We start from the raw sequence: 26,760 nt of genomic DNA, 5'->3' as shown, positions 1-26,760 counted from the left end.
ACTAAATTTCACACAAACTAGTTCATATTCAATGCACACAACTCCAAAGCACGTCACTCATGCAAGTTCATTGTTTATATAGCAATTAAGAATAGTATGCTCACATGAAGTTAACCAACGGTACAATTCAGAGTTAATGCAGTCATATAAGTTCGAGTATAAATAGGTAAAATCTTGAGGAATGTGTGATGTGTGTGACTCATTACACCTAGAATACCAGTGGACACCTACAGAATGGTAGTTTTGACTCGGCCTAATTGGTATAGCCTCAAAAATACTCAAAAAGAATGGGTTTGCTTGTCATATGTGAGGAGGAGTGTCATGATCAAACATCCCACATATTGCAAGGAAAAAATGCTAAGTATATAGAGTGGACTAGTTTAAGAAGGGTCTAGCCTATTTACGAGGTATCCGGTCCTTCACCCTAGCATCTTCTCACCTATTCGCAATGTCCAACCGAGATCACCCTAGATCAACTTATTCACAAACTTGGTGTGAATACATTTGAGGCATTAAGCGGTTGAAGAATCTTCATACGTGGAAAACATGTATCGTGTCCTTGACTTTTTGTGGTATTTCTGTGGAACATGCATTAGTATTTCATTTCATGTGCATTTCTATTTCTTATTCTTTCTTCTACTCATTCTTCAATTTTTTTCTTTTCTTTGTCAATTAGGAGAATCATTACACTTCTTTCATTATCTTCATACCACCAATAGGAAATAAGCTTGAACAGTAGTCTATGAAATAAGTCTATTTCGAGGGGTGGCTCAGCCTTTACATCTTGATTAGGCTACAAGACCTAGGTTTCTATCTCCCCACTAGATGTCACCTTTAGGCTAGCAAGTCAAAAACAAAGACTAATGTTCAAAGAATCGTCCAGAAGAAAAGAGAACTAAGTTTCATGAACTCTGATTTGATGTTAACACTCAAAAGGATAATAAATAGCTCAAGGATTTCTCACAAGGTGTCATAGTCACCACGAGTGTTCTCTTGGTGCTCACAAGGAACCTAAGTGCAATGAATCACGTGAATGTGTCTATTCAACCTCATAAGATGTCGTGTAAATACAAGAGTTTATATAGCCAGATTAACACGATTGTACTACCAATCAATTCTTCATGGAGTTACAAAGTCATATAAAGAGAAACTACACATAAATGACTCAATTGTGTAATTCTTAGGTTATATGCAAGTATGTGAAGGATATATGTCAGTGTTAATCAAGGCATAATCGTTTATCCTCAATACTCTTTCTTTCTTTCTTTTTCTTTTTTTTTTTTCAAATTAATATATAAAACCTAGCAGTGCACAGTGTCACATGCAAATGCTCATCCCCCCCCCCCCCCAAAAAAAAAACTAGAGTGGAACATTGTCCTCAATGTGAAAGCATAAGGGAAATAAAAAAATTGTGCATGGGAGAAGTAGGGCGTACCTGGGTGGAAAAGTAATGGAAAAGAAAATTTGAACTACAAAAAAATGTACGTGAAAATTAACTAAAGATAAAATAAGGTAAAACAAAATGAAAAAAAGGGAAAAAAAAAAAAAAAAAAACATCACAATTGTCTGGCGGAGGCTAGACCTCACAAAATGGATAAAAATTCATTAATTCAACCTGCATCCAACCCGTTTTAACCGACTTATAATTAACTGCTTGTTAAATGAGTCGAATATGGTTGTTCATTTTCATATCTGCCTACTTAGTGGGTCAGGTTGGGTTTATCCAGCAGATATCCGCCAACTTATTAACCCATAAAAGCCCAAGTGCTCACACCATTGCCCAAGTGTCCACAGCCTAGTGCAGTAGTGCCCACACGGCCCACACCACACGCCACACAGACAACCCAGTAGTCCACTCCAGATAGCCACAGTCTGTCAGTCCCACACTCCCACTCCCAAGATAGCCCAATCCCAAATCTCAAATCTCAGATAGTCAAATTAGGGTTTCAACTTTCATAATTTTCATTGTTTCAGTTGCGCAGCCGGTAACCACATCCCAGAAGGGTAGGACCCAAACTGAGACTCCCACTCCCGGTATCCCACCATCCCACAAACCCCGACGATGACGATTCCCACTGCCACTGCCGTCGCCGACTGCCACCCACCAACCCACGGCCATGAGCCACTATTCCCTTGCCCAGTCTTCTCTCACAACCTCGCCCAATCACTCGCACAGTGGCCCCAGTCGGCCCTCACTAGCCACTCGACAAGTCTACCAATTCACGATTCAACTTGAGGTGGATTGCATATATTCTTTAATTTCTGTATTATTTTTCTTCAATAAAGTTTTCCTTCTATGATCTTGTAACTATATGTTTAAATTAAACTAGAATTAGGCCAAAAGAAGAATGGAGGAATATCTTCTTCCAGTGATTCAACTGATATTAAAATTCTGTTTGTGGCATTGCAATGACTAAAATAATGGATATGTTCTGCCTAGCTAAGGGGTTGTTTGCTATAATGTTCAATTTTCATCTTCTATATTTGTTCAGTGCACTGAAAAAAAAAATACTAAAGTAGGCAATGACAATGTTTATGCACAATGGTTGTTTTTTGTTTCCATTTTCGATTTTCAACTATTGTGGCAAAAATGAAAATTAAATTTAATGATATTTGTTGTATATTCAATATTCACTTTTGCATATTAAATCATTCTATGTACAATTTTTGATAAAAAAATTAAAATTAAAATAAGATGATCATGTGAATTTAAAATATAATTGAAGAAAAAATATCCATAAAATTTGAAAATATAAATAAAAATTCATTCAAAGAAAATATATTCACCCATTTTCCGATGTCACACATTTTCTTGGAGCACTAAAAACTAAGGAAAAATGTAATAATTGAGTAAGATAATTATAATTAATTTATATTTTTATATAGTATTTTACAATTTGTATTCATTTTTGTTTTTATTATTTTATTCATATTTTTTAATTATTATTTGATTCAAGAACAAAAATGAACATACTTTTAGTTAAAACTTTTAATTTGTCATAAAATGTTATACATTAAAGAATTTAAAGAATGTGAAAAATAGTAAAATAATAATTCTCAACTCATTTTCCCCAAAGGAATTTAAGACTAGAAAATAATATTTAGACTCTATTTAAAATTTAAAGAATAGTCGAAAAATAAATTTAATATAAATGTATTTTTTATGTTTAGTTATTAAAGAAAGTGAAATAGAAAATAAAAGTATAATTAGTGAGAAAAACTTTTATTTCATGAATTAATTCTTATAATGCACTTTACCCCTTCTAGCTTGTTTCTCTATTTTTCACAGTGCATTACAAGGATTAGGGGGAAAAAATGTCTCAGTCAATAGTGAATTCAATTTATCAAAATGACGAAATGAGTGAAGAAGAAATTCGGTTGCCAAATTCATCAAACATAGAACCCACAAATGAAACAACTCCACGGGTAAAAACGATTGAATGATTGATATAATTACAAGAAAAATTAATAACAAACTAATCGCAAGTTTTCGTTTAGAACTTAAATAATTATGACACAAAATAAATTAATAATAAAATTACATTTGAGAATAGCAGAATATCCGCTCATCCGCCATGAATTATCCGACCCAAAACCGCCCAATCCGCCACTTAAACGAGTCGAATATGGATTATGATTTCTTCACCCAATAATCCGCTTTATCTGCCACGGATTATCCGACCCGATCCGCTTTGCCAGGTCTAGCAAACGCTCTAGAGGAATTTCGTCTGATGGGTGCAGATCTATAAATTGAACTAGCAGACCTCCAAATTTGAGCAGCCACAATGAATCAGTCTGCATACCTGCACGAAAGTCAACCTCAAATGCATTAATACTCTTCAAAATACCAGACAATACATGTGTAGATTGACTTTCTTGTTTTAACAAGAAAAGATCTTTATTCCACATATTTTTCATGAAATTTACTTCTTTATGAACTGGTTTTTTAGGAAAAGTTGTTGGAACAGTTACCTTTAGTTCTTCAAAAGCATCAACATTTAAAGTTTTACCTGGTTCTCCATTCTACTCACCCTCTTTATCGGGTATACCAATCATCTTACCACTGCGGGGATTTGTTTCAGCATTGGACTTCTTGACATTTATTCCAATCGGAAGTGACGGTTCCACGGCTACCAAACTCTGAGGATAAGGTACCACAGGTTGGTACTCCTTATTAGTATCAGCCTCCTCATTAACTGACTGTTTCACATCTAGACCTGTTTCCTCTGGTTTTTCTTTGACTTCTCTATCTCAGCTGTAACTTCCTGTGTCAGGACAACTGGTTGTCTGTCGATGAGCACCTCAGGTTGGGAAATTTCTTTCCTACTTCTTGAAGTAATGATGGCCTCCACTGTCTCAAGAGAAACATTATGTATTTGTGTTGTTGCTACTGGTATTCTTGAGGACTAGGCTAAGGTTCCACCAAAATTTCCCTTTTTCTAAGATATCCAACTACGAGCTTATCGCATTAACGGTATCCCGCAATTCATTAATGTCCTAAGTATACTGATTAATTTGAATTTACATGAACTACTGGAAGGCATCCTCAAGAGACATCCCCAGTGGAGCAGGTGTTACATTAGATTGAAATCTTGAAGGCGCACAGTTCTGAGGGATCTGTTGTGGCTAATACTAAGGCAGAAACGTGTCTGGATAATATGTTGACTCATATGTATCTCCACCACTAATTGTGCTGATAGGTTGTACTGTCATAGGTGCCTAATTATATCGTGTATTCCATTGTTGGACACTTTCAGCTAGGTAATCAATGAATGATAGTACCTGATCCGGTTCCTTGCTGAAGAGTTCTCCATTGCACATGGTCTAGACAAAGTGCTTGCAATCTGGAGTAAGAGTTGTATAGAAACAATTAACTAATCTCCATGATTCAAACCCGTGATGTGGACAAGTATTGAACGGATCCTTGAATCTCTTCCAGCAAGCCCGAAACGTCTCTTCACCCTTTTGCATAAACTGAATGATCTGTTCCTGCAAAAATTAAGTTGTTTGTAAGGGACAAAACCTATGCAGAAATCCACGCTCCATATCAGCCCAATTAGGAATAGAGTGAGGTCTCAAAGAATTAAAACACATCTGCGCCCTATCTTTCAAAGAGGCAAGAAATAAACGTAGTCTAGTAGATTCATTAGTTCTAGCACGAGAGAAAAAAATATTGCAAGTCAACTCAAACTCTGTCAAGTACCGATAAGGGCACTCAGATTCCGTCCCGTAGAACTGAGGTAGCAACGACTTCCTCCCACATTGCATCATGAAATTAAGCTCGTCATTAGGTAAAGTAGTGTAAGATGGTGCAGTGGTGTATTGAAGCTGCAAAAAATTCATAAGCGTGTGTGGTGCAGGTGCGGCCATAATTTTTTTTAAAAGCTCAATTCCTTTTTTTTTTTTCTTTCTTCTTTTTCTTTTTCATGAGACTAATTAAAATGACGGAAAAAATACTAATTTGAGACTAAGACTGACATTCCCCGGCAACAGGGCAAAAAACTTGATTCACTCGAAAAATGAGCAGCTCGAAAGCTATTCCAAATATAGCAGTTCTGTCGTGTAATATTCAGCACAAAGGTCAGATTGTCTCCCCAAGGAATGCGATTTAATCTCAAATTTTACCTATTTCCAATCGAAAATAAAAATCACTGAACTCAGTTCATATTTGGGGTTTTCAGGATTGTTTGAGATTTCTTTTAACAAATTAAATGAATATACAAAATAAATCCTAATCCTAGCATGCACTGAATTTAATAATGAGAAACAGAAATCCTACGTCTGATCAAGCAAAAATTGAAATACGCGTTAAACTTTGGACAAACCTAAAAATGATAATTTTCCTACGTAAATTAAAACACGCAAGTCTAAAAATCTCAATCGAACGCAAACTCAAGAACCAAAGATTTTACGCAATTAAGAACTAACCAAGGATTAACTTCTAAAGAAAAACTACCAACTTAAATCAATAGGAGGGTATTTTTTTTTTTCCTTTGATATTTTTTTCTTTTTTTTTTTCTTTTTTTTTTTTTGAAGAAATCAAACCGATTAAAATCAAGGAGAAGTTAAATCAAGCAAAAAGTAAATTTAATACTAATGTTAATTAAGGGAGAAAAAAGTAATAAACTTTAGTAAACACACCCAACCAATAATTAAAAAAAATAAAACTTTAAAGGAAACTCTAATAAATTAATTAATAGTCAACCAAGATTTAAACTACTTAAAGGAAATAAAAAATAAATAAAAAAGAAAGGAAAGTTTTTTATTCTTTGCCCGTGTGGAAGGATGCAACATCAGCCATGGTAGCTTAAGGAAGCTTCGATTTTTGCTGACGATTGGAAGGAGGAACAACTTGGCTGTGGCAGTTGCTGGTGTAGCCTTCGGGTCTTCAACAACCACAGAAGGAGCAGAGCTTGTTCACAGTAGCAATGGTGGAGTCCTCCTCAACAACACAGCAGCCAAGCATAGTTGACAGCAAGAGGATCCTCTCGGGTCTTCCTCCTATAGCAGCAAGGGCAGGAGTGGCAGCAGGCCGTGGAGTAGTAGAGGAAGAAGAAGAAGAAGAAGACGAAGAAGAAGAGGGAGGCAGTAGCAGTGACTGGCCAGAGCAAAGCAGCAGTGGCAGCAACTGGCCGAAGTAGAGTAGCAGACCTCTTGGAGCAAGGGGTTCGTGAGAAGATAAGGGAGAGAAGGGAGAGAAGAGGAAAGGGGAAGAAAAAGGAAGGAAAGGGAGAGGAGATAGAAAGAAGGAGAGGAGAGTTGAAAGAGAGTTCAAAAAGAGAAGAAAGGAGATATATATATTCTTTCTCTTACACAATAGACAACCCCAGCTCTCTCTTCTTCCTTCTCTCCCTCACGCACATCTCCTCTCCTTTCTTCTCTCTCTGAACCCTCTTTCAACTCTCCTATATATATATATAGGCGAGGGGGGGAAGAGACCTACCCGCGTACACCCACAAAGACCCGGCTGCATGGCCGGGTCAAATCAAAACTTTTTTTTATTTTAATTTTTTTCTTTTTTTTTTCTTCGTGTTTCTTCTTTTTCTTTCCTAGAGAGTATGCCCACTTTTGATAATCCTAAAGCCCGTACGTATCTCTTGAAGTTCGAAACACGAAAGTCATAGAGCACCCCCTTTGCGTTCTCTTGAATTTCGAATTGTCTCAATTGGAGCTCGAACGAAAGCTTTACGCGCAAATTACAAAACGATGCCGGTTTTAGCTTCCAATAATTCCCCTGCGATAAAAAAATGCCAAAAATTAATAAATTACTCAATAAAACTCAATTATTACGAATATGACATAGTGTTAAAATATTGAGAGTAATTATGTATTTAATTTAAAAATATAAATCCCAATGCATGAATTAAAACGCTTAATTATACAGTTTAAGTGCATAATCATCTATAAGAGACAAGAAGCAAAAGAAGAGAACTTGTGTACAAAAGACACTCTCAGATAGAGTAGAGATAGAGTAGATTAGTACAACAATTAGCACAATATACTTCAAAGTAAATTCAATATAAAGTAATTGAAGCTCAATGAAATTATATCACCGAATTAATCTTTTTTTTATTGAAAGATTCAGACTTTGAAAGCACAATTTCAGTGTGAGAATCAGCAAGAACTTAGTTGAGTATGCAGCAAGATGTTAGCAAGAGAGCTTTAGTGAATTGAAAGTACTTGAGAGTTCTTTGATTGCTATAGGTATTTCTTAGTGATTAAAATCCATGTCTTGGGGGCTATTTATAGAGTTTAAAAAATTAAATCCTTGCTCCCTAAGTTTACTTGGAGTGTTGGTCAAGTTTGTAAAAGAATTGAACCCTAAGAAACAAATTTAAAAATAATTCCCATTGGTATTTTAAAATACTATTCGAGTGGCAATCACTTGGTACAACAAGGCAGGCGCCTATCTTAATTCAAATTCAAAATTCAGAACACTGGCAGTCGCCTGTCAAAACACAGGCAGGCGCCTGACACCTTTCTATCTGCTAGTTCTTAAAAAACACAAAATGGGCAATCGCTTGGGAGGTTTGGGCAGGCGCTTGGGCATTCAAAAAAAAATTTTTTTTTTTGAAGAATTTGACTTTGAAAACCTTTTTATATCTGAGACCTTTATAATTTATGACTTTAGAAAACATATTTCAAGGTCTTTATAAAAATGGTTTCTTAGATTTTAACTTCTCCTAAAGAGCTTCAATTATTTTTATATTGAGTCTTACTTGAAGTACTTACATAAAGACTTTCTTACGACTTTAAATCTTTCAGGTCTTGGAGTCTTCATGCATGTCCTTACTTTGAGTCCTTTCTTTTAGCTTTGTCTTCCTTTGGCTCCATCTTGTCTTTAAACTTTAATATACTTTAAGCTTTTAACAAGTCCTCTTTAACATCCATGCTTTGGCTCTTTAAGTTTTATTTGATCATCTTTCTATGGAACATAAACTTTGAATGATCCTTATGAGCATTTGACTTTGTATTCATATACTTGAGTCTTGAAATATCATCATTTAACCAAATATGTTAGGTACATCTTATTTGTTATCATCAAAACAAGATTTTAAACCTTGTAAGACCAACATCAACCTTTGATGAAAATTCAGTAAAACACTTGTCACCTCTTCTAAATTAAGAGACTTTTCTCCCCATGTAAAGGTGGTAACTAAATTCTCATAAGTATGAGTCGCTCGCAAAGAGTTTAGTAACATTAAAGTCTTATCCTCTTCATCAAACTTAACATCAACCCGCATCAAATCACTTATGATTTGATTAAAGGTATTAATATGTTGATCTAAATTTAAACCTTTAACCATCTTAAACCAATAGAGACGCTGCTTAAGAAAAAGTTTATTATTGAGTAATTTGAACATGTACCGGCTTTTTAACTTTCGCCACATAGCCGCTGGAGAATCCTCCTCCATCACACGATAGAACACTTCATTGGTCAAACACAAGCGTATTGTACAAATGGCCTTTGCTTGCAATTCTCCTCATGTTGCCTCATCCATACCATCCGGTTGAACATCATGTAGGCCTTTGTCATCCCTTATTGCACAAGTACATCCTTTACTCTCCTTTGCCACAAATCGAAATTTCCAGTTCCATTGAATTTGACAATGTCAAATCTTATAGAAGATGATCTTGACGCCATGACAACAACGCTCTGACACCAATTTATTGTGGAAATCGGATATAGGATGCACAGCGGAATAAAAAAAACACAACAAATGATGAAGAACCAACACAATGTAAACACAACCAGTAATTCAGAAAGTAAATAAAGAGAACAACACAACAATATATGTGGTTCAGCAAAGCCTACATCTACGAAAGCAATCAGCACAAGAATTTTACTAAGAAATTTGTAAGTACACAATACACTTCTCAATGATCTCTCTCCTTTTGTCAAAATATGCCCAGAAGGACATAAATAAGACTCCCTTGTAGGTTTCCCTCCGAATTCCCAACCACCCCAACGTTTCAATTCAAAATTCAAATTATTTCTCGCAACCCAAATAGACTCATCGATGAGAACAGGGCACTCATCGACGAGGCATAGAAGGCCACTCGTCGACAAATACAGTCACTCATTAATGAGCCCATTTTTCTGCTTTCGGTATCTCAAAAACTCTGCAATTTTCTGCCTCTCAGTATCTACTTGTCGAAGAGCACGGGGCACTCGTTGATAAGTCCCTGCTGAGCAACACCAATGCCTTCATATGCTTTTCTTCTTCCTTTGTTTATGAGTCCCAACAAGTATAAGAGCCACACCATAAACAACAATACCAAATTATGGGCTTAACACATGATATGGAGTACGGTAGAAAAACAATGATGCTACAGGAACATAAAATTATCCTGCACTGGTAGCAATGGCAGAGGGGCATCTTCAAAAAAGAGGAGGAAATTAATGTAAGGGTTTTTCTTCTCACTGCTCATGAACCCAACGATTATCACATGGAATGAAATGGAGCTGAATCCATAGGTTGAAAAAGCAAACGTGAAGCCTGAAGGTAGCTCTGAAGATGTGAAAAGCTAACAAAAATCATTTGAACTTGGTATCTTTGAATGCAAATGGTTTTTACAGATACTAATAATGTGGAAGACAATGATGTCTTGGAAAGAAAATGTAATTACAAACCATTCATATATTAATCTCATGCTTACTTAAATGCTTAGTCAACAGCTGGACATGGAAGTTATGAGTTCTGTATGGCCCCTGCTATGGAGGGAAAGCAACAGCAAACAAGGGGAGAGTATGTTAGGAGATGTGTGGCTCGTATGTGTGTCGACAGCCGCACCCAGCTGAAAATGTTGAAACTAGAGATGGGCAACCACCAACAATCAGCCTACCAGCTGACTTTGCAGTAGCCTTTGTTTGACTTCTTCCCCCTCGCATGTGTATATATATGTAATGTATGTGTGAGTGGAATGTGCGGGTGAATTGCAGCAGTGTGTTGTGAGTTGTAACTGAGTGCAGCAAAGTTGCTATGTGTGTGTGCATGTAAAGAGCTGCATTGTGATAGTTCAGAGAGCTGTGTTGCAGAGAGTGTGTGGTGCTGTGTTGTGAGGCAGAGTGAAGAGAGAGTGAGAGAGGAGTTGAGGGCAGTAGCCTCCTCCTTCTCCTTGTGTAATTCTCCCAGTGATTATAATGAATTTTCTGCTCTCCCGTGGATGTAGGTCACAGTGGACCAAACCATGTAAATCTGGTCTCACATTTGTGTTGCATAATTTTTGCTTGTGTGATTACTGTTCGTCAATCATTTTTCCTAACAAACGGTATCAGAGCGAGGTTGGAGTAAAATCACCGAATCGAAGCAAAATTCCCAGGTTTGAGCCCCTGCACAGTAGCTCAAAACTCGGTTTTGAGACCACCATAACATTCCCCTCATCGAGACGAAGCCATCGGCAGTAACCGGAGCTCGGACGAAGCCACACGTGCTCACACGTGCCTCAGGCAGAAAGATCGCTTTGCCACGCGCATTCACACACCGGCGGCTATTCGGGGAAGAGAGTCACGCGTGCCCACGCACAGGCCAACGTCCGGTGAACGTTCGGAGGTTGAAGACACTCACGTCAGCGGCCACATAAGCGCTGAGTTAGCGCCGCATCAGCCAACACCATGACACGTCAGCGTCGTGTCAGCTGCACAGTCACTGGCCACGTCATCAAGGGCCCGCGACACGATAGCAGTTCGTACAGTTCACATCAACAAGTGGGCCCAGGACACGTCAGCAAGTAGGCCCCATAGGAGGTGGTCCCGTGCCATGTCAGCAGTGGACCCCACATGAGGTGGGTCCCAGGACACGTCAGCAAGTGGGGTCCACTGTGCCACGTAATCAGACGGCATCAGTAACAGCGTCAGTGGCCGTCAATGTCGTTAGATATATTCCATTAACGGAGGAATATTCTGTTAAAGTTAACGAATAGTTGATTTTTCTTGACTGATTTGACCTGAAGTTTGACTGGGCTTTTCGGAACCATTTAGGGTCGGTTTTTCGAGCAGCTTGAACCATTTATAAGGTTTTCGACCATTCCGGAGCCATTGGCGATGTCCATTTTGTGATATTCGGAGCATAATGGCAAGTATTGGCACTTCGAAGTTTGAGGTGGAGAAGTTCGATGGGCGGAACAACTTCAATTTATGGCAGAGCATGGTGAAAGATATTTTGGTTCATCAAGGCTTGATCAAGCTGTTGATTGGGAAGAAGTCAGATGATTTCAAAGATGATGATTGGACTGAATTAGAGATAAAGACGGTCAGCACAATCCAATTGTGTCTGGAAAATGAAGTTAAGTACTCGGTGTTAGACGAAACCTCACCAATGGAGCTCTGGAAGAAATTGAAGCAAAGGTATATGGCAAAATCCCTTACCAATAAATTGTTTTTGAAGAAAAAATTGTATCAACTTCGAATGAACGAGGCAAGCAGCCTTTTTGATCACATAAATGATTATAACAAGATTTTAACCCAGTTGTTTAGCCTCGACGTAAAGATTGATGAAGAAGATAAGGTAATTCTACTTTTGTTGTCTTTACCAGCTTCATTTAATGGTTTGGTAACTGCATTACTCGTGGAGAAGGAAACCTTGAAGTTGGATGATGTGATGGCATCACTTCAAGATTCTGAGACGTTAAGAAAGTCGATTGTAACATCTCGTGAGCAAGCTTTGGTAGCTAATAGTGAGAGACAAGGAAGAAGCAAAGATCGAAAATTCGGAGGTAAGCAATGACATTCAAAATCAAGAGGACGAGATACGAGCGAAATCGTATGTCACTGGTGTGATAAAAAGGGGCACTTCAAGAGGGACTGTGAAGATAGAAAACGATATGAAGAAGAAAATAAGACACGAGACGGTGTCAATGTATCGGAGCATGTCTCATAGTATGCCAATGACGAGGCTCTTGTAACGGTGAGCAGCTCACGTCAACAAATCAATCGAAGAAATGTGCAATGTCGATACTACAAAAGGCATGGCCATATGAAGAGAGAGTGCCGAAAATTGATGAAGAAGAACATAAATGCTCATAGCAGTCCAAACGATGATGGATGGGTTTTGGACTCTAGGAGTTCAGTTCATGACTATTTTAAGAAAGATTTTTTCCATTCTTTCAAATAAGTTTGCAGTATGGTATCACTCGGTGATGGGTCTGCATGCGATGTCAGAGGGATTGGATCTGTGAAGCTAAAGTGCCAATTGGAGCAGTCCATATTTTGGATGACGTAAGCTTTGTACCAAGGATGCGAAGAAATTTGATCTCCCTTAGTCGGTTGGATTCTAAGGGTTGTAAAATATCTGTCGCAGGTGGAGCTATGGAGGTGACACGACGTGACTCAATAATATTTACTAGGAAGGAGTATCGTGGGTTATATCAGTTGATAGGAACCACAGTGGTTGGTGGTTCGATCTCAGAAGATGATAGCAGTACGTCGTCAGAAACGAACAGACGAGTTCGATTTGCCGATGAAGAAGGCGGTACTCTCTGCATGGTTCAGACGTTTGAACCAAGTCATGAAGACTTGCATTGATCGAGTTCGTGTCAAGGTAGAGCTGTGGACTTGGGAGTTGATACTCGGCAAGGTGGAGATTGTTAGGAGATGTGTGGCTCGTATGTGTGTCGACAGCCACACCCAGCTAAAAATGTTGAAACTAGAGATGGACAGCCACCAACAATCTGCCTACCAGCTGACTTTGCAGTAGCCTTTGTTTGACTTCTTCCCCCTCCCATGTGTATATATATGTAATGTATGTGTGTGTGGAATGTGCAGGTGAATTGCAGCAATGTATGGTGAGTTGCAGCTGAGTGCAGCAAAGTTGCTATGTGTGTGTGCATGTAGAGAGTTGCATTATGAGAGTTTAGAGAGCTGTGTTGCAGAGAGTGTGTGGTGCTGTGTTGTAAGGCAAAGTGAAGAGAGAGTGAGAGAGGAGTTGAGGGCAGTAGCCTCCGCCTTCTCCTTGTGTAATTCTCCTGGTGATTATAGTGAATTTTCTGCTCTCCCATGGACGTAGGTCACAGTAGACCAAACCACGTAAATCTGGTCTCACATTTGTGTTGCATAATGTTTGCTTGTGTGATTACTGTTTGTCGATCATTTTTTCCTAATAGAGTAATACCTTGGACTATATATGTCTGCAGAGATGTCAACTTCATTAGATTTCCATCCGAAAGAAAATTATATTAAATTTATCAAATTCCAAAAATATGCTGTAAATTTAAATTAAAATCTATATTCCCAAATGCAACTTGATAATATTAATGTCAAAGGGTCAAGCTCGAAGGGTCAAACATGATAATAACTTTTGGAATGTCTCATTCATATAGAGCTAGTGGTATATATTACAATCAATGGCTGACCTGAGGCTAAGGCTAAGGGGGCTGAATCCCAATTTCTGTCCCCATATACAAGATACCATACTCTATCCATTATTGTCAACACCATCTTCCCAAATTGACTACCAAATACAACATACCATCCTCTATCCATTATAGTCCTCCATTGGAAACACCATCTTCCCAAAGCGACTACCATATACAACATAACGTATACAAGAAGCTGAAACAGCTTATTATTCCTTAATTACAGATAGATAGCACTCCTTTTTCTTTTCTATTACTAGACTGATTGTTCTTGCTTCTTAAAATGGTCAATTTGGAGGTTTTCAACATTGAGCTTCTTGAAATTGCTGCGTGTTCGGTTGGCAAGGAACTTTCCCCAGTTGTATTCCTCGTACTTGGCAGGGTTTTCCTCACTTGTCAATTCCTCCAGAGGCTTCACATTGACATGCTGAGACGGGTTGAAGAAGTAAGGAATGGAGAACCTTTCTCTCTCGAGATTCACCTTCACCCTGTGCTCCACACTCTCATATCTATCATTGCTCCAAACCTGCACAATTTTCTCATTTCCTCAGCTAATACTCCAAAAGATTCTTGAACTATTGCAATCAATTCAGGTTCTTGGCAACAGTTTTTTCAGTTGGGAAAAAAGAGTAGGTGGACATGATTAGTTCCGAGCATTCTTTTCGGATGTCACTGTAGGAGTCCATCAGTCCCACATGGTGACAGAGGACTAGAGGTAAAGGCCATTGGGTTTGGCAAATTTTACTTTTAACATTTGCATTGCTAAGAATTTATGATAAAAGCAGCGTGCATCCACCCAAAGTTTTTTTTTTTTTTTTATAATGATCAAAAAAGCAGCAAGTATCCTGTCAGATGCAACTACATTGTGGGATGACAAAACTTTAATAAATCCCCACAATTTTATTTTATTTTATTTTAGCAGTGGTATCCAAGATCCTTTGGACACTCTAATCGACTGAAATAATGGATTCATCCCTCTACTCTTCTCCACTTAAGTATTAAGGTATTATCTCAAATGGAAAGTCGTAATCCTCAAAACTTGAATCCTGATTATTTAATCAAAAAAACCTTGAGTTTACCACCTAAGTCACCCTTGGGAATGATCCCCACAAATTTTTTTAGCATTTATGCTTTCTACCTTGGACAAAATTCAATGCTGCTGAGTTCATATTGACTTGAGAGAACCATGTGGAAAAGAGGCAATTTAGATGGGCAAGTATCCTGTGTTTTCAATGTGTGTGACAAAACATTTGCTTTCCTTTCAATTCCTAGAAAGGAAAATGAAGGTGCAAAGCTGTCCCTTACATTTTCTTCTTTCATTGTTCCTTCTTACCTAACATAATGAAAGGGTCCCTACTCCCTTCATTTGGCAGCATAAGATTGGCTAATCTAGCCCACAAAGGGGCTAAATCCCCCCTCCAATCGATCTTGTCCCATTATTGTGTTACATCAAATGCACGCACAGAGTTCTTAGCCAAGCCTAAAGTGGCCCAGCGTGGCAAGTGCTTCCTCAAGGGGTCTAAGCTGCCATTTGAATTGTCTGAAAATGTAAGTATTTACTATAAGTACTTAAATTAAGTGCACGCATCAATAAATAGTGTCTAATTTACACTCAAAGAAATACTTATTTTAAAAAGTACTTTTCTAAACTATCCCTAAAACCCATAGAAATCATGGTGGTATTGACCTGGAACATTGGGATCAAGTCATCAAAGGTTATGTGCAAAATCCAATCAAGGGTTATGTACCAATTCCTAAGACTCGACTAGGAAGGGTATCCTATCCTCCAAATCACTTTAAAGCAAGCCCTAGCCCCTAAATTACAAAGCCCAAGTGACCCAGTTAATACTAACTCTGTCTTTGAGAGTTTGATTCTTCAACTTTAAATTTGATTTTATGCGAAGTTTAAATAAAATTATAGTGAATTTCATCCAAATCCACTACAATTCAATTCAAGACTCAAAATCCAAACACTAACTAAGCAAATGTTCAATGTGGGAATCTTGAGGGGGAGGAGTACCTGAACAATATCACCGACATTGATGATATAGGCATCGGGCGTGGTCTTGGCGAGAACCCACACTCCATCTGCCTTGCGCTTGACTTCAAGGCCACCGACGTCGTCCTGAGCAAGGACGGTGAGCGCACCCGAATCCTTGTGGCGGCCGATGCCCAGAGCCAGGTGAGGAGCTGGGCAGGGAGGGTAGTGATTCAGCCGCATGAAGGCGGTATGGTCTTCGAAGAAGCCATTCAATCTGTCTGCCGGCAACCCCAAGCTCAGGGAGATGAGTCCTAGCAATTTGAAAGCCAGTTTCTCCATTTCTCCTCCATATTCTTCGCATACCTCCCTGCTCATATCACATTCAAATTTCAATTACCACATGTAAAAGTAAGAAATTTTTTTAAAAATATATTATTTTTTAAATAATGTTTTTTATAAATTTAAAAAATTTAAAATTAGGTGACATTTTTATAATTATTTTTTAAAAAAATAAAATTATTTATACAAACAAATAATACCATAACTATTTATTATTATTCATATATGTCTGTAAAAATAAAAAAATTAACTAAGTTTTTAAATTTTTTGAAAAAACTAAAATAAAAATTAAAAAATATTTTTCACACCTGAACCGACCCTTAATTTAAAATTATTAAAAAATTACATATAATGATAGTTTTAAAAATCTCATTCTTGAAATAAAATGTCTATTTTATATGAAGAATAAATATATTTTTAACACAAAATTATTAAAAATATGTATCAAATTAAATATATTTCCTAAAAAGTTTATCAATCTTCATTAAAAAAACCTTCAACACATACTAATTTGATTAATGAAAATAAATGGGATAGTCTCACACTTTCAATCATTGTTCCATATAATTATTGTGTACAATAATAATAACATTATTTTAATTTTTATATAATATAATTTACTATTGTAAATATAATAATAGCTTATTATATTATGAGACATTAAAGTCAAACCATCAAAATTAATTAGAGTAATTTAGTCCGAAAAGATATAATAGCAAAGGAATGAAATTATCATGAAATTGCCCAAAACAAATCTCTAAAATATTTCAAGTGTGTGTTTCTGATGAAAAAAATAAATAAATTGCAATTAATCCTGGATTTATTAAATTTTAAAAAAAAATCTATAAATTTTAATTTTAATTTTAAAATTCATATTCCCAAACCCTGCAGAGTGTATGCAGTGTTACGAATAATATGCAGCACAGCACCTTAGGTCAGGAGGATACTCCGGCCACTGATTGACCAGCTCCTTCAATTCCCGATCATCGGCCTCGTGCGACGCCGGAATCACCGTCGGAACTTTCGCAATAAAATCAATCACCTCTTTCCAGTCCCTTACGTTCTTGGTGTGCTCCGTGTCGTAATACCCCAACGCCTGCCTCTCGTCCCTCCTCACCTTCCGCTTCTCCTCCGCCGGCTGCGCGAAGAACTCCCTCGCCGCGTTCTCAATCCTCTCGCGAATCTCCGCCGGCACCCCGTGGTTGATTACTTGGAAGAATCCCCAATTCTCGCACGCCTCGCCTATCTCGGCAACGAGGCCGGCGATCGTGCGGGGGTTCGACAGAGTGTCGGGAGAATTCGCCGCCGAGAGATCGATCAACGGAATTCCTCCGGCTTCGATGAATTTGGGACTAGGCCTGTGTTCCAGGTCTTGGATGAAGGCAGGATCGACCTCTCCCATGGCTGCTGTAGCCAGTAGAAGTTTCAGGCTGCTGCTCAAAGCTAAGTCGACAAAAATAAAAGGTGGGTAAATATTTAGTGTTGGAGTGGTTGGTTGGAGGTACATTGAATCTGGACACTTTTTTTTATTTTAGTTATTTGTTTTTTCTTTTTATTTATTTATTCTATGGGCTAGAATGCGGTAGTGGCCTAGTGGGTTTGGTGGAAATAATAGGAAAGAAGATTTTGTCTGTGCATGGCTCAATTGGACACATTGTAACACTACTGCCTCCCCCATCTCATCTTTCCAATATATAATAAATCTTCACAAAATAAATTATGGTAATGTATTCAATACATAATATTTGATTTGCCAAAAATTATTTTAAAGGTAATCCCTCAATATTCTAGCGTAAAAGAAAGAGTTGTTCTTTACATAAGCACATACATGAATTAATTGTGTGTCTACTGTCATGTTTTATATATTTGTTTTGACCTAATTCTCTTGTGACATATAGTATGTTCAGATTTATTACTATCATCTAATCGCAGACACTCAACTATTAGTGTGTTTTCAAAAAGTTCATATGAAAGTACTTCTAGTATAGCTTTAATGTCAAATGTGAAAGATTTATATTGTTTACTTTTGCCGGTTGAGTCTCACTATATTATTTCGTACTCTCATTAGACAACGTAAATAAAATCTTGTCCATGTTAGAGGACAACTATATATCAACATTAACGCATTTTTAAAAAACTGTTGCTACTTAAAAATTGAACGACATTCGCAAATCATTTCTTGATTTTTTTTAGGTGGGGTCAGAAAACAATCCATAAAGGTCATTTGATTTTCAGGCAACAACAAAAATAAAAAAGGTAATGTTCCACAAGTCATAATAAAATAATTGAAAAGTTGTTGCAAATTTTCACTTATAATTAAGTTGTCTAATATTGAAAAATTGAATATAGAACACATATACATATGTGTGTGTGTGTGTGTGTGTCCTAAGTGTTTTGAGTCAAATTCAAATAGATGTAATCCTACCGGTAGAGACCCATTGAAGAGGAATGGTGGATTCTACACATGCTAATCCAATAGATGAATGGATTCACATGACTTTTCTTTTTCATTATTAAGTAGTAGTTCCAAATTAGTTATGTGACACTAAGGTAATTATGTAGAAGCATAATTTTCTGGGCTTGAATTTGGATTATTGAATTTAAAATAAAGTCATGTTTCAAAATGTGAATTTCAAGTTTTGGATTTAGATTTGAGTGGATCTAAAAGAAATTCAATACAAATTTATACTATATTTTTTTCAATCCATACAAATCCAAATTTAAAACTTGAAATTCATGCTCCCTAAGTGCAAGGCGAATGTAATTTTGTATTACATTTTATCCAAATACACACAAATTCAAATAAGGTCATATTAGTATGAAGGGAGTCTTGATGGGGGCTTGATATATATGGGCAAACACCAATTTAATCCAAAAAACTCAAAAGCCTATTGATTTTTTATTGATTTTTGGACTCATCCATGTATATAAACACTTCTCCTTTTATTCTATTTTTCTCATGTGGGACAACGCACAAGTGGATTTTTTAAGGATCTCCCCTTCACCCTAACTTCTGAGTTCCAATAACTCTCCCTTCAATGGAAGTTAACTACTGATCATGAAACCAATTAGGAGTCACTACTCGATCATGGGAAAGGGCACAAAAGCATATGAGTCTACTTATCATTGCTCCTCTTTCATTTGTCTACATGCATGAACACATCACTTGTCCGAAGTTATGAATCATCATCTTGATGGGGGCTTGATACACCTGAATGAGCACTAACTTGACTCAAAAGTTTTTAAACCTATTAATCTTGAGGTCAATCATGTCTATAAGTACTCATCTTTTGACTCTATTTTTTATTGTGGGACAAACTCGTAAGTAGATTTTTAACAGGCCAAAATTCCATGCTGGCAAACAAAAGTTAAGTATTCAAGAATGACTTTTATATATTCAAGTGGGCTGATTGAAACTCAAGTGAGGAGGATTTTTTTTGAAATTTTCCATTTTGTTAGTTAACTTATAAACATGGATATGCTCAAGATCTAATGGCTTAACGTTTGAATCAAACTAGTTTTCACCAATATATATCAAGTCATCATTTATATCTTGTTTCAACTTATTGGTTTCATCTAATCTCTTCTCTGTTCCAACTTATTAGTTTCATCTAATCTCTTCTCTTATCAAAATGGCCACGCTACTGTGTAAACTTCACAAATGACATTATTTTCAATATGATTCTAATATCAAAAAGTAAGAGTTTTTTTCCCAAATTATCTTTTTTTAAAAATATATATTAAATAATACGTTTCTTGGGAAAATAATTCCCAGAATAACCCTGACGTAATCTCGCTTCTTGGAGTAGCGAGATTTGTCACATGTCATTTCGGGAATTATTTTCCCAAAAAAGATATTATTTAATATATATTTTTTTTTTAAATGATAAATCAGGAAATAAATTTTTCTGCGTAATAAATAGGGAAATAAATTATTTTAATATATTTTTTAAAAAAATGATAAATCGGGAAATAAATCTTCTGCGTAATAAATTCTTCTACGTAATAAATCAAGAAATAAATTCTTTCTATAAATTATTATTTATAATAAAAATATTAATAATAATATCATAATATTAATATTATTTTTAAAATTTATGTAATATATATTATATATAAATTGTCATATTATAATACATTGTTTTATTAATATATTTGATCACTAATTTTGGATTTGAATTCACAAATCAAAATTTAATATATGAGTGCATGCTCTCAAGTCTTAATTAACAAAACAAGAGTTAGAAATCTTAAAAACAGTAAAAATTATTTGTTACCTTTTCTATATGAATTTTTAAAAATAAAGAACGTCATTTTTAATTATTTAAAAAATAAAAAAAAATAAAAATAAAACTATTTCTACAAGAAAATAGTGTCAAATTTTTTATACTGTTAATTTACTTTAGAAAAAATTTCTAAAAAATGAAAGATTAGCTATTTTTTAAATATTTTTTAAAACTAAAAATAAAAATTAAAAATATTTTCCATAACTAAATAGACCATTAATTTTTTTTCACTTGATTGCCATGAAATTAGAATGGGGTCTTAACATTATCTGGTATAAATCACATACTTTTCTTTTTAATGTTGAGTCTAATTCTTATTACTATTGTGGACGTTGAGACAATGTTTCTTGAAGTTTCGCAATTTTAATTTTTGGATTGTTATAATTTCTCATTTTTGATTATAATGTTTATAGGCAGATAGTCGATGTGAAACTTAGTGTGTGAATTTTTTGTAAAATTCCAATCAAGTGATACATAATAATGGCCCTCAAGCTATAATGGCTTTGATCTTTGGAATCAAATGAAATATCTCACTTGCCCGCTTATACTCGTCACCTATTAATCGTTTTCCCCTTAGTCCTACTTGGTCCACTCCTATAATACTCTTTCTACAATGTTTCTTTATTGTGCAAGCCTTTGACATGTATTTCCCCTATGGGCTTCAAATAGAACTCAAATGTAAAATTTTCAGCTGTCTCTTGGGGTATTTTTCACTTTAGCCTACTAGACTTCACCATATGCCCCATGAAAAACCTCATAAATTAAAAACGTAAATATAATTAAGATTTTTTCCAATGCACGCCCATGTCTTTTGAGCCCCTAAAAAAATCGTAAAGATCAGATTGAGGAGAAAAGGTTCCAGTAAATCACGCAAGTTCTTAAAAGTTTCATTGCATTTGATTTCTAAAGCTCCATTTTCATTTCTACAATATCGTTTTCATCGTATTTGAAATCAAAATACACCATACAACTGATGAGTACAAAAATTAGGATCCTATTGTTAATTTCCTCATAAAAGTGCCATTAAAGGTTCAAAACTTCATGCTCAAAGATGACTAAAAAAGTTCAAAGTTAGATCAAATCGAAGATTATAACCAAGAGACTTGGAGGGAAATCAAACCACCTACCCTAACATAAACAATTCTCATTCCCCAGCAGTAATAACAAAATTGTCCATTTCCCACTGATGAAGGCTGTTCCCCACATTTCTGATGTCCATATTGCATTCACGTTTGAATCCAACGAACCCTCTCGTCTAGTTCAAGCTCAGATAAAAAAAATTATGAACAAAGAGAAACCCTCTCACTTTCTAACTGATAGGCAGCTTAGAACCCGACGGAATTGTTTCTTTCCAAGTTCCCACCACTCTTCTCTTCATAACATTTCATGTTTTTTCACACCATTCCAATTATTTAGCATATTGAATCTTAATTGGAGGAAAGGATTCAGTGCAAGCACATCGTGGCCTTCCCATTTCCAACGAACCCACCCTCAAAAACAGTTTATTTACCATGAAACTAATATGATAACATTTCTAACCTAGATTAATGTCGATTGTAGACGTGACCATTTCAGCTGCAGGCACATGGAGGTCAAAGAACTACAAAGATAAGTATAGGAGGCCATCCTATTTTGCGCATCGCTGGTGTTTTTATCATACATAGCTGTTCAGAGAAAGCTTTGGCTTTTTCTTGGATTGAGGTTTGGGGAAGCACTTCATGAGACTCTGCAGTGGCTCCCTTTATTGCTGCTTGAAATGCTTCAGCTACATCAGATATGCCTGGGCCAAGGATTGAGATTCAGGCTCATTCTCTGCTTAATCATGTTCTTGTGCGCAGTGCGCACTTGCACACATGCACACTTTAAAAAAAATTAAATAGAAGAAAATCAACAGCTAAAAACGGTGAACATTGGCTTGTATATGCTGTAAATATCCAGTCCCCACCCCAACACCACCCTCTCCTCTCCCCTAGCCAAATAAAAAAAAAAACACACAGTTTAACTATTCCAAATTGTAGAATAGTAGCTCTGATTTGCACACTCTTCCAAACTTGTAGTTGCAATATTGCTGTCATTTCACCATTCCTAAATACCATATGTTATAGCACATATCCTCTTAATCAATCGAATACAATTACATTAAACAACGGAAAACGTACTCTCCAAACACAAAGAAGGCACCTTGAACATATGTACTCTTATTTTCCCATCAAAACTCTTCATGTTTATTGATACTGGTTTTTCTATTTTTTCACTTTTGCTACCAACCACCAAATGTTTAGCCTCCAATCTCTGATCATCCTGAATTGTATAAATTTATAATCAGCTAACTTGTGTGCATGAAAAGTTTCATATTTCCGCTCCCGCAATTTACTCAATTGACGCAACAGGACTTTAATCTTATGTTGGGTTTAAATTATTTCGTAATATTAGCGATTCATGATCCTTCTAAAGCGAACTCAATGTGTTGTCAATGCACGTTACAAACTCCCCTAATGTAGTGAATAGGGGGGGGAGGGGGCAGAGTGAATATATTTTTTAATACAGCATACATTAAATTAGTACAAAACCATCAAGTTATCGTCAAGTTACAACCAAAAAGACCAGAATGCAGTACAACACACCTGTAATAAAACTGTTGGAGACTGCCTCCACATTTACGGTCATCGACTGTGCCTTTGTTCTAACTATCTTAGCTTTTTCAACTGAATCCTCAGGCGCCAGTCATGTGTTACTGTTTTCCGTGCATCAGAAGTCTTTTTTTCTCGGTCACCTGCACGTTGCTGCTGCTATAAGAAGGAGCGACGTCCAAGAATTGCGAACCTTGTAGAGAAACCGCAATACAACACACATTTTCTGAAAGGTCTCCTGCTACACACAGTTATTATGTTCAGGTATGAAAGACATTGTCAGTAATAGAACCCATGCCAAGATAACATATATAGGTACAATACCCACTGTGTTGCTTAAAAAGTGGTCAAATTATTGTCTTCAGTACGTGAACCGCACACACGTCTGATAATGATGGGACTCATCTCCCCACGAACGTCCTTTGAATTATGTCATTCGCAGCTAGGCCTGTCAGGGCATTCGTGAACCTGCAAAATGTCAGAAAAACATTAGTACAGCAGATTTGTGTGTTGGACCTATCTACATCTTTAATGGATTCCGGGCTTTGGATGACATTCCGTGGTTTATAGAACGAAGCAAATAGAGGAACAGATATATCTAAAATCCAAATTCAATCAACAAATGTTAATTATCCAGCATGAAAATTTCAGCTATGATGATAAAAAAGAAAGAGGATAGATAGAAAACTTGATACTGACATCGGTCTCTGAAGAATCAGATTACTGCATGGACAGCCACATGCAGTTTTGCAAAAAGTGCATGTTGGCTAAGTGAAAACTTATTTAACTGAGAAAGAATTATTGGATTGTACTCAGCAACATTACCCTGCAGCCAAGTCAGCTGCCTTGTCGGAAAACACTATACGTAATCATGTTAATGTCCTCGCACAATCCTTATGGTCGGGTCACTCGGACTTCCTTCCACTCAGCAAATATAGTTCTCTAGTTTTTTTTCCCCGTCTTGCGTTCCACTCTACCGTCCATAGCCTTTCAGTCTCAGCTGAAATGTGCTGGATTTGTCTAAGCCTTCCATCGTAAGCGGACTTCTGCTCATGTGATACTTTTGCTTTTCTTCGATTATATAGAAGAGCATAGTGGTTGGACAATGCCTCAAGTTCCTGACAGTGATTAAAAGTTGTAACGGGTAGATCACATCAATGTTAGCAACAACTGTCAATATTTGCCTCGATTCCACACTACTAAAGAAAATTTAAGTTTTGTACAGATAATAAAGCTACCACGAGTCAATACACCACTTCATCTGTTCTGGGCCTCCATAATGTAAAGCAAACGATCAAATGTCACATGGATCTTCAATACAATGTGCTCCCATGTAAAATCGGATTCTTGTTCTGCTTATTTGGGATTCTTCATCAACTTCCAATAACCGTCCTCGTTGATCGAGGTATGGCATCCATAGTCCTCCCCCTTTCCGCAGCAGTTTCAACACTTCGCATCCCTTTTGCTTAAAAAAGCCGTTTCCCTGTCTTGCAGGAGAATGGCAAGACATAAGTCAATCTGAAAAATTAAGCAGTATTAATTCTCAAAAGCTAACTTCCGAATCGTACTGTGCAACTGAACCAAGCCGTTAGCTCAAGTATACTAACCAATTCTGAATCAGATTCTTCTTGCAGAGATTACTGCGCGGCAGAATGCTCGAGCCTGGGGAACAAAAAAAGCCAAACTAATTTGACTGGGAATTTGGCTGGGGGAGAGGTAAACTTAACCCGTTCAAAACAATTAATCTTTGGCACGCAAAACAACACTGATACCATAGTCATTTATGCCGATATATTTAATCAGTGCTGGATCACAAAACAGAATGAAACCTACATGCGGCGCAATTTTTCCGCAGAATCATGGAATCTCGGTTCGGTCCCTGGCCACCTATAAGAAACATAGATGCATGTGGGGCATGCAAAATTATCTTTCTAACAGCAGTTCAAATGAATAGGCAATGTACTGCATTGAGAAAGACTAAAACAAGAGGAGAAAAAAGAAAACATAACTTAAATGATGTAGCAAGATGCACAGCCCAAATTAGCAACTAAAAAATATGCAGGACAGACTGGACAGGTACATCCATACTGCATGAGTCCTATCACTATTGCTATGTACCTCCTCTTAGGATCTAATGATCCCAGTTTCACAATTTGCTGAAGAGATTTAATGCAGGCAGGTCTGCAAGGAATATACAGAAAAGCCCATGACCATCTTCTAAACCCAAGGTATTGACCTAAGAACCACTATCTTTCTATTTTTAGAATAAAAATACCTTTTCAACTACATTGATTTAAAAAAAAAAAAAAAAAACCAATTCAAAAATCATATACCTGTCAATAGAAGGCCAGAAATTATGCCTTGTTAATAGCTATTAATCTAGGCTGATATTAGCTTTTTCAATAAAATAGGGAGAGGAGATTAGCTTAGCCTGTATAGCATTTCCTGAAATACTTCTTATGGAATTAGCTCTTGTGGCTATACCATATTCGCTTCCTAAGATACATTCATTGTGTAATGACTTCTATGCACCCGATTTAAGTTTCCTTGTATAACTAGCATTCCTGTGCTATAGAGAGAAAGACCTTTTTTCTCAACAAGGCACAACTTCGGAACCATGCTGGTGATGTGTTCAGAGCTATCAATCCATCATAAGATTCATCTTTCAGGTCCCTATGTTGCTTGCTCGCATGTTCCTTTCATGCCTCAGTACGATGAGAGTCCGATATGTTGTTTCCAGATTGACACGTGGCAAATTATGCTGCTTGGGAGTTTTCTCTAATTCAATGGCACTTTTCATCAAAGTGGGTAAAGACTGTGGGGAACATATAGATGGCAGCAGCAAAGGGGGATCTACTGCCACAAGTCTGTGGCCCGACAAGGCATTCTGATAGGTGCCGAAGTGATACTCAAATCATTTCCTGGATTTCCCCCCCTTGGTTCTGTGAGCCAATACTGATTATCATTCAAATCTTCTGCGTCCATTCCATAAAGGTCTGCAAAGGCTATGTGGAATATCTCAACAGTCTTCCACAAGGTACATACCATGCTAGGTGCTTCCAGCGTGATTTGTGCCATATGCCTTACCTATACTCAAGGACCGGGGATACCATCAGTTTCAAGACGAGCTACTCTCGGTTTATGCTGGACTGATTTGGTGTTAATGATTAATTCAGAACCTGTATACCATACAGAGTCCATGCTCGGTCTCTCTACTGGTAGCGAAGGTTTGGCGGCAGGATTGGGCGACAGTACAATCACGTGTACCAAAATCCACCAACTAAACCAATTTGCTATTAAATGTGAGGCCCAACTTTGAATCAATTCGTGCCTCTCTAGTAAATTGAGATCCTGTTCTGACTTTGGAGGCCTATTTTTGGAGACTCCTTGTGCGTGGGAACAGACACCTCCTACTCGGAATTATTATGGAGCGTCTCATTTTTCTTCTAATTGGCCGTCTCAGTTGCCTATCTTGCTCATGGCAGGGAAGTGTCCGAATGAGCACCACACAGTGCTATAAGTTGCAAGAAATATGGCCATGTTGCCCCACTGTCAGAAATGTTGTATTACTGCAAGCGCCAGGGCACATTTATTATGACTGTTGCTATTCGTCCTTCACACTCCAACAAGTCTCTCTCATGTCTGTTGTTACTAGGGGATACTGTTGGAT

General features: G+C 36.9%; 2 protein-coding genes across 3 annotated transcripts in view; both read right to left on the bottom strand.

Moving 5' to 3' along the window:
- LOC131155850 (uncharacterized) overlaps positions 1 to 26,760 on the bottom strand; it is a 53,553-nt gene that overhangs the window by 19,597 nt on the left and 7,196 nt on the right. Inside the window, 8 exon segments of the mRNA XM_058109296.1 lie at positions 22,197 to 22,240; positions 23,085 to 23,172; positions 23,504 to 23,558; positions 23,916 to 24,214; positions 24,352 to 24,371; positions 24,374 to 24,442; positions 24,646 to 24,665; positions 24,732 to 24,752. Of these exon segments, the coding sequence (XP_057965279.1) occupies positions 22,197 to 22,240; positions 23,085 to 23,172; positions 23,504 to 23,558; positions 23,916 to 24,214; positions 24,352 to 24,371; positions 24,374 to 24,442; positions 24,646 to 24,665; positions 24,732 to 24,752 (616 nt within the window).
- Positions 6,155 to 17,665, bottom strand: LOC131156678 (jasmonate-induced oxygenase 2-like). Of its 2 annotated transcripts, none has more exons than XM_058110543.1 (3): positions 17,104 to 17,646; positions 15,875 to 16,202; positions 6,155 to 7,234 (listed from the first exon to the last, which is right to left on the bottom strand). In XM_058110543.1, exons 1-3 carry the CDS (start codon positions 17,574 to 17,576, stop codon positions 7,004 to 7,006), a joined length of 1,032 nt encoding a protein of 343 aa, XP_057966526.1. In that variant the 5' UTR covers positions 17,577 to 17,646; the 3' UTR covers positions 6,155 to 7,003. The 2 variants fall into 2 exon arrangements, with proteins under 2 accessions (XP_057966526.1, XP_057966525.1); XM_058110542.1 differs by lacking the exon at positions 6,155 to 7,234 and adding an exon at positions 13,785 to 14,380 and having other exon boundaries at positions 17,104 to 17,665.

This window comes from Malania oleifera, chromosome 5 (genome assembly GCF_029873635.1).
Source record: "Malania oleifera isolate guangnan ecotype guangnan chromosome 5, ASM2987363v1, whole genome shotgun sequence".
Lineage (NCBI taxonomy): Eukaryota > Viridiplantae > Streptophyta > Magnoliopsida > Santalales > Ximeniaceae > Malania > Malania oleifera.
This window is presented reverse-complemented; position numbering and strand designations above follow the sequence as displayed.

Bases quoted from the DNA above. Each gene is read 5' to 3' on its own strand.
- LOC131156678 (XM_058110542.1), bottom strand. From the start codon at position 17,576: ATGGGAGAGGTCGATCCTGCCTTCATCCAAGACCTGGAACACAGGCCT. The intron at 16,203-17,103 runs GTGCTGTGCTGC...TGATATGAGCAG, and splicing joins GAGTATCCTCCTGACCTAAG to GGAGGTATGCGAAGAATATG. The intron at 14,381-15,874 runs GTACTCCTCCCC...AAAATTGTGCAG, and splicing joins ATGTCGGTGATATTGTTCAG to GTTTGGAGCAATGATAGATA.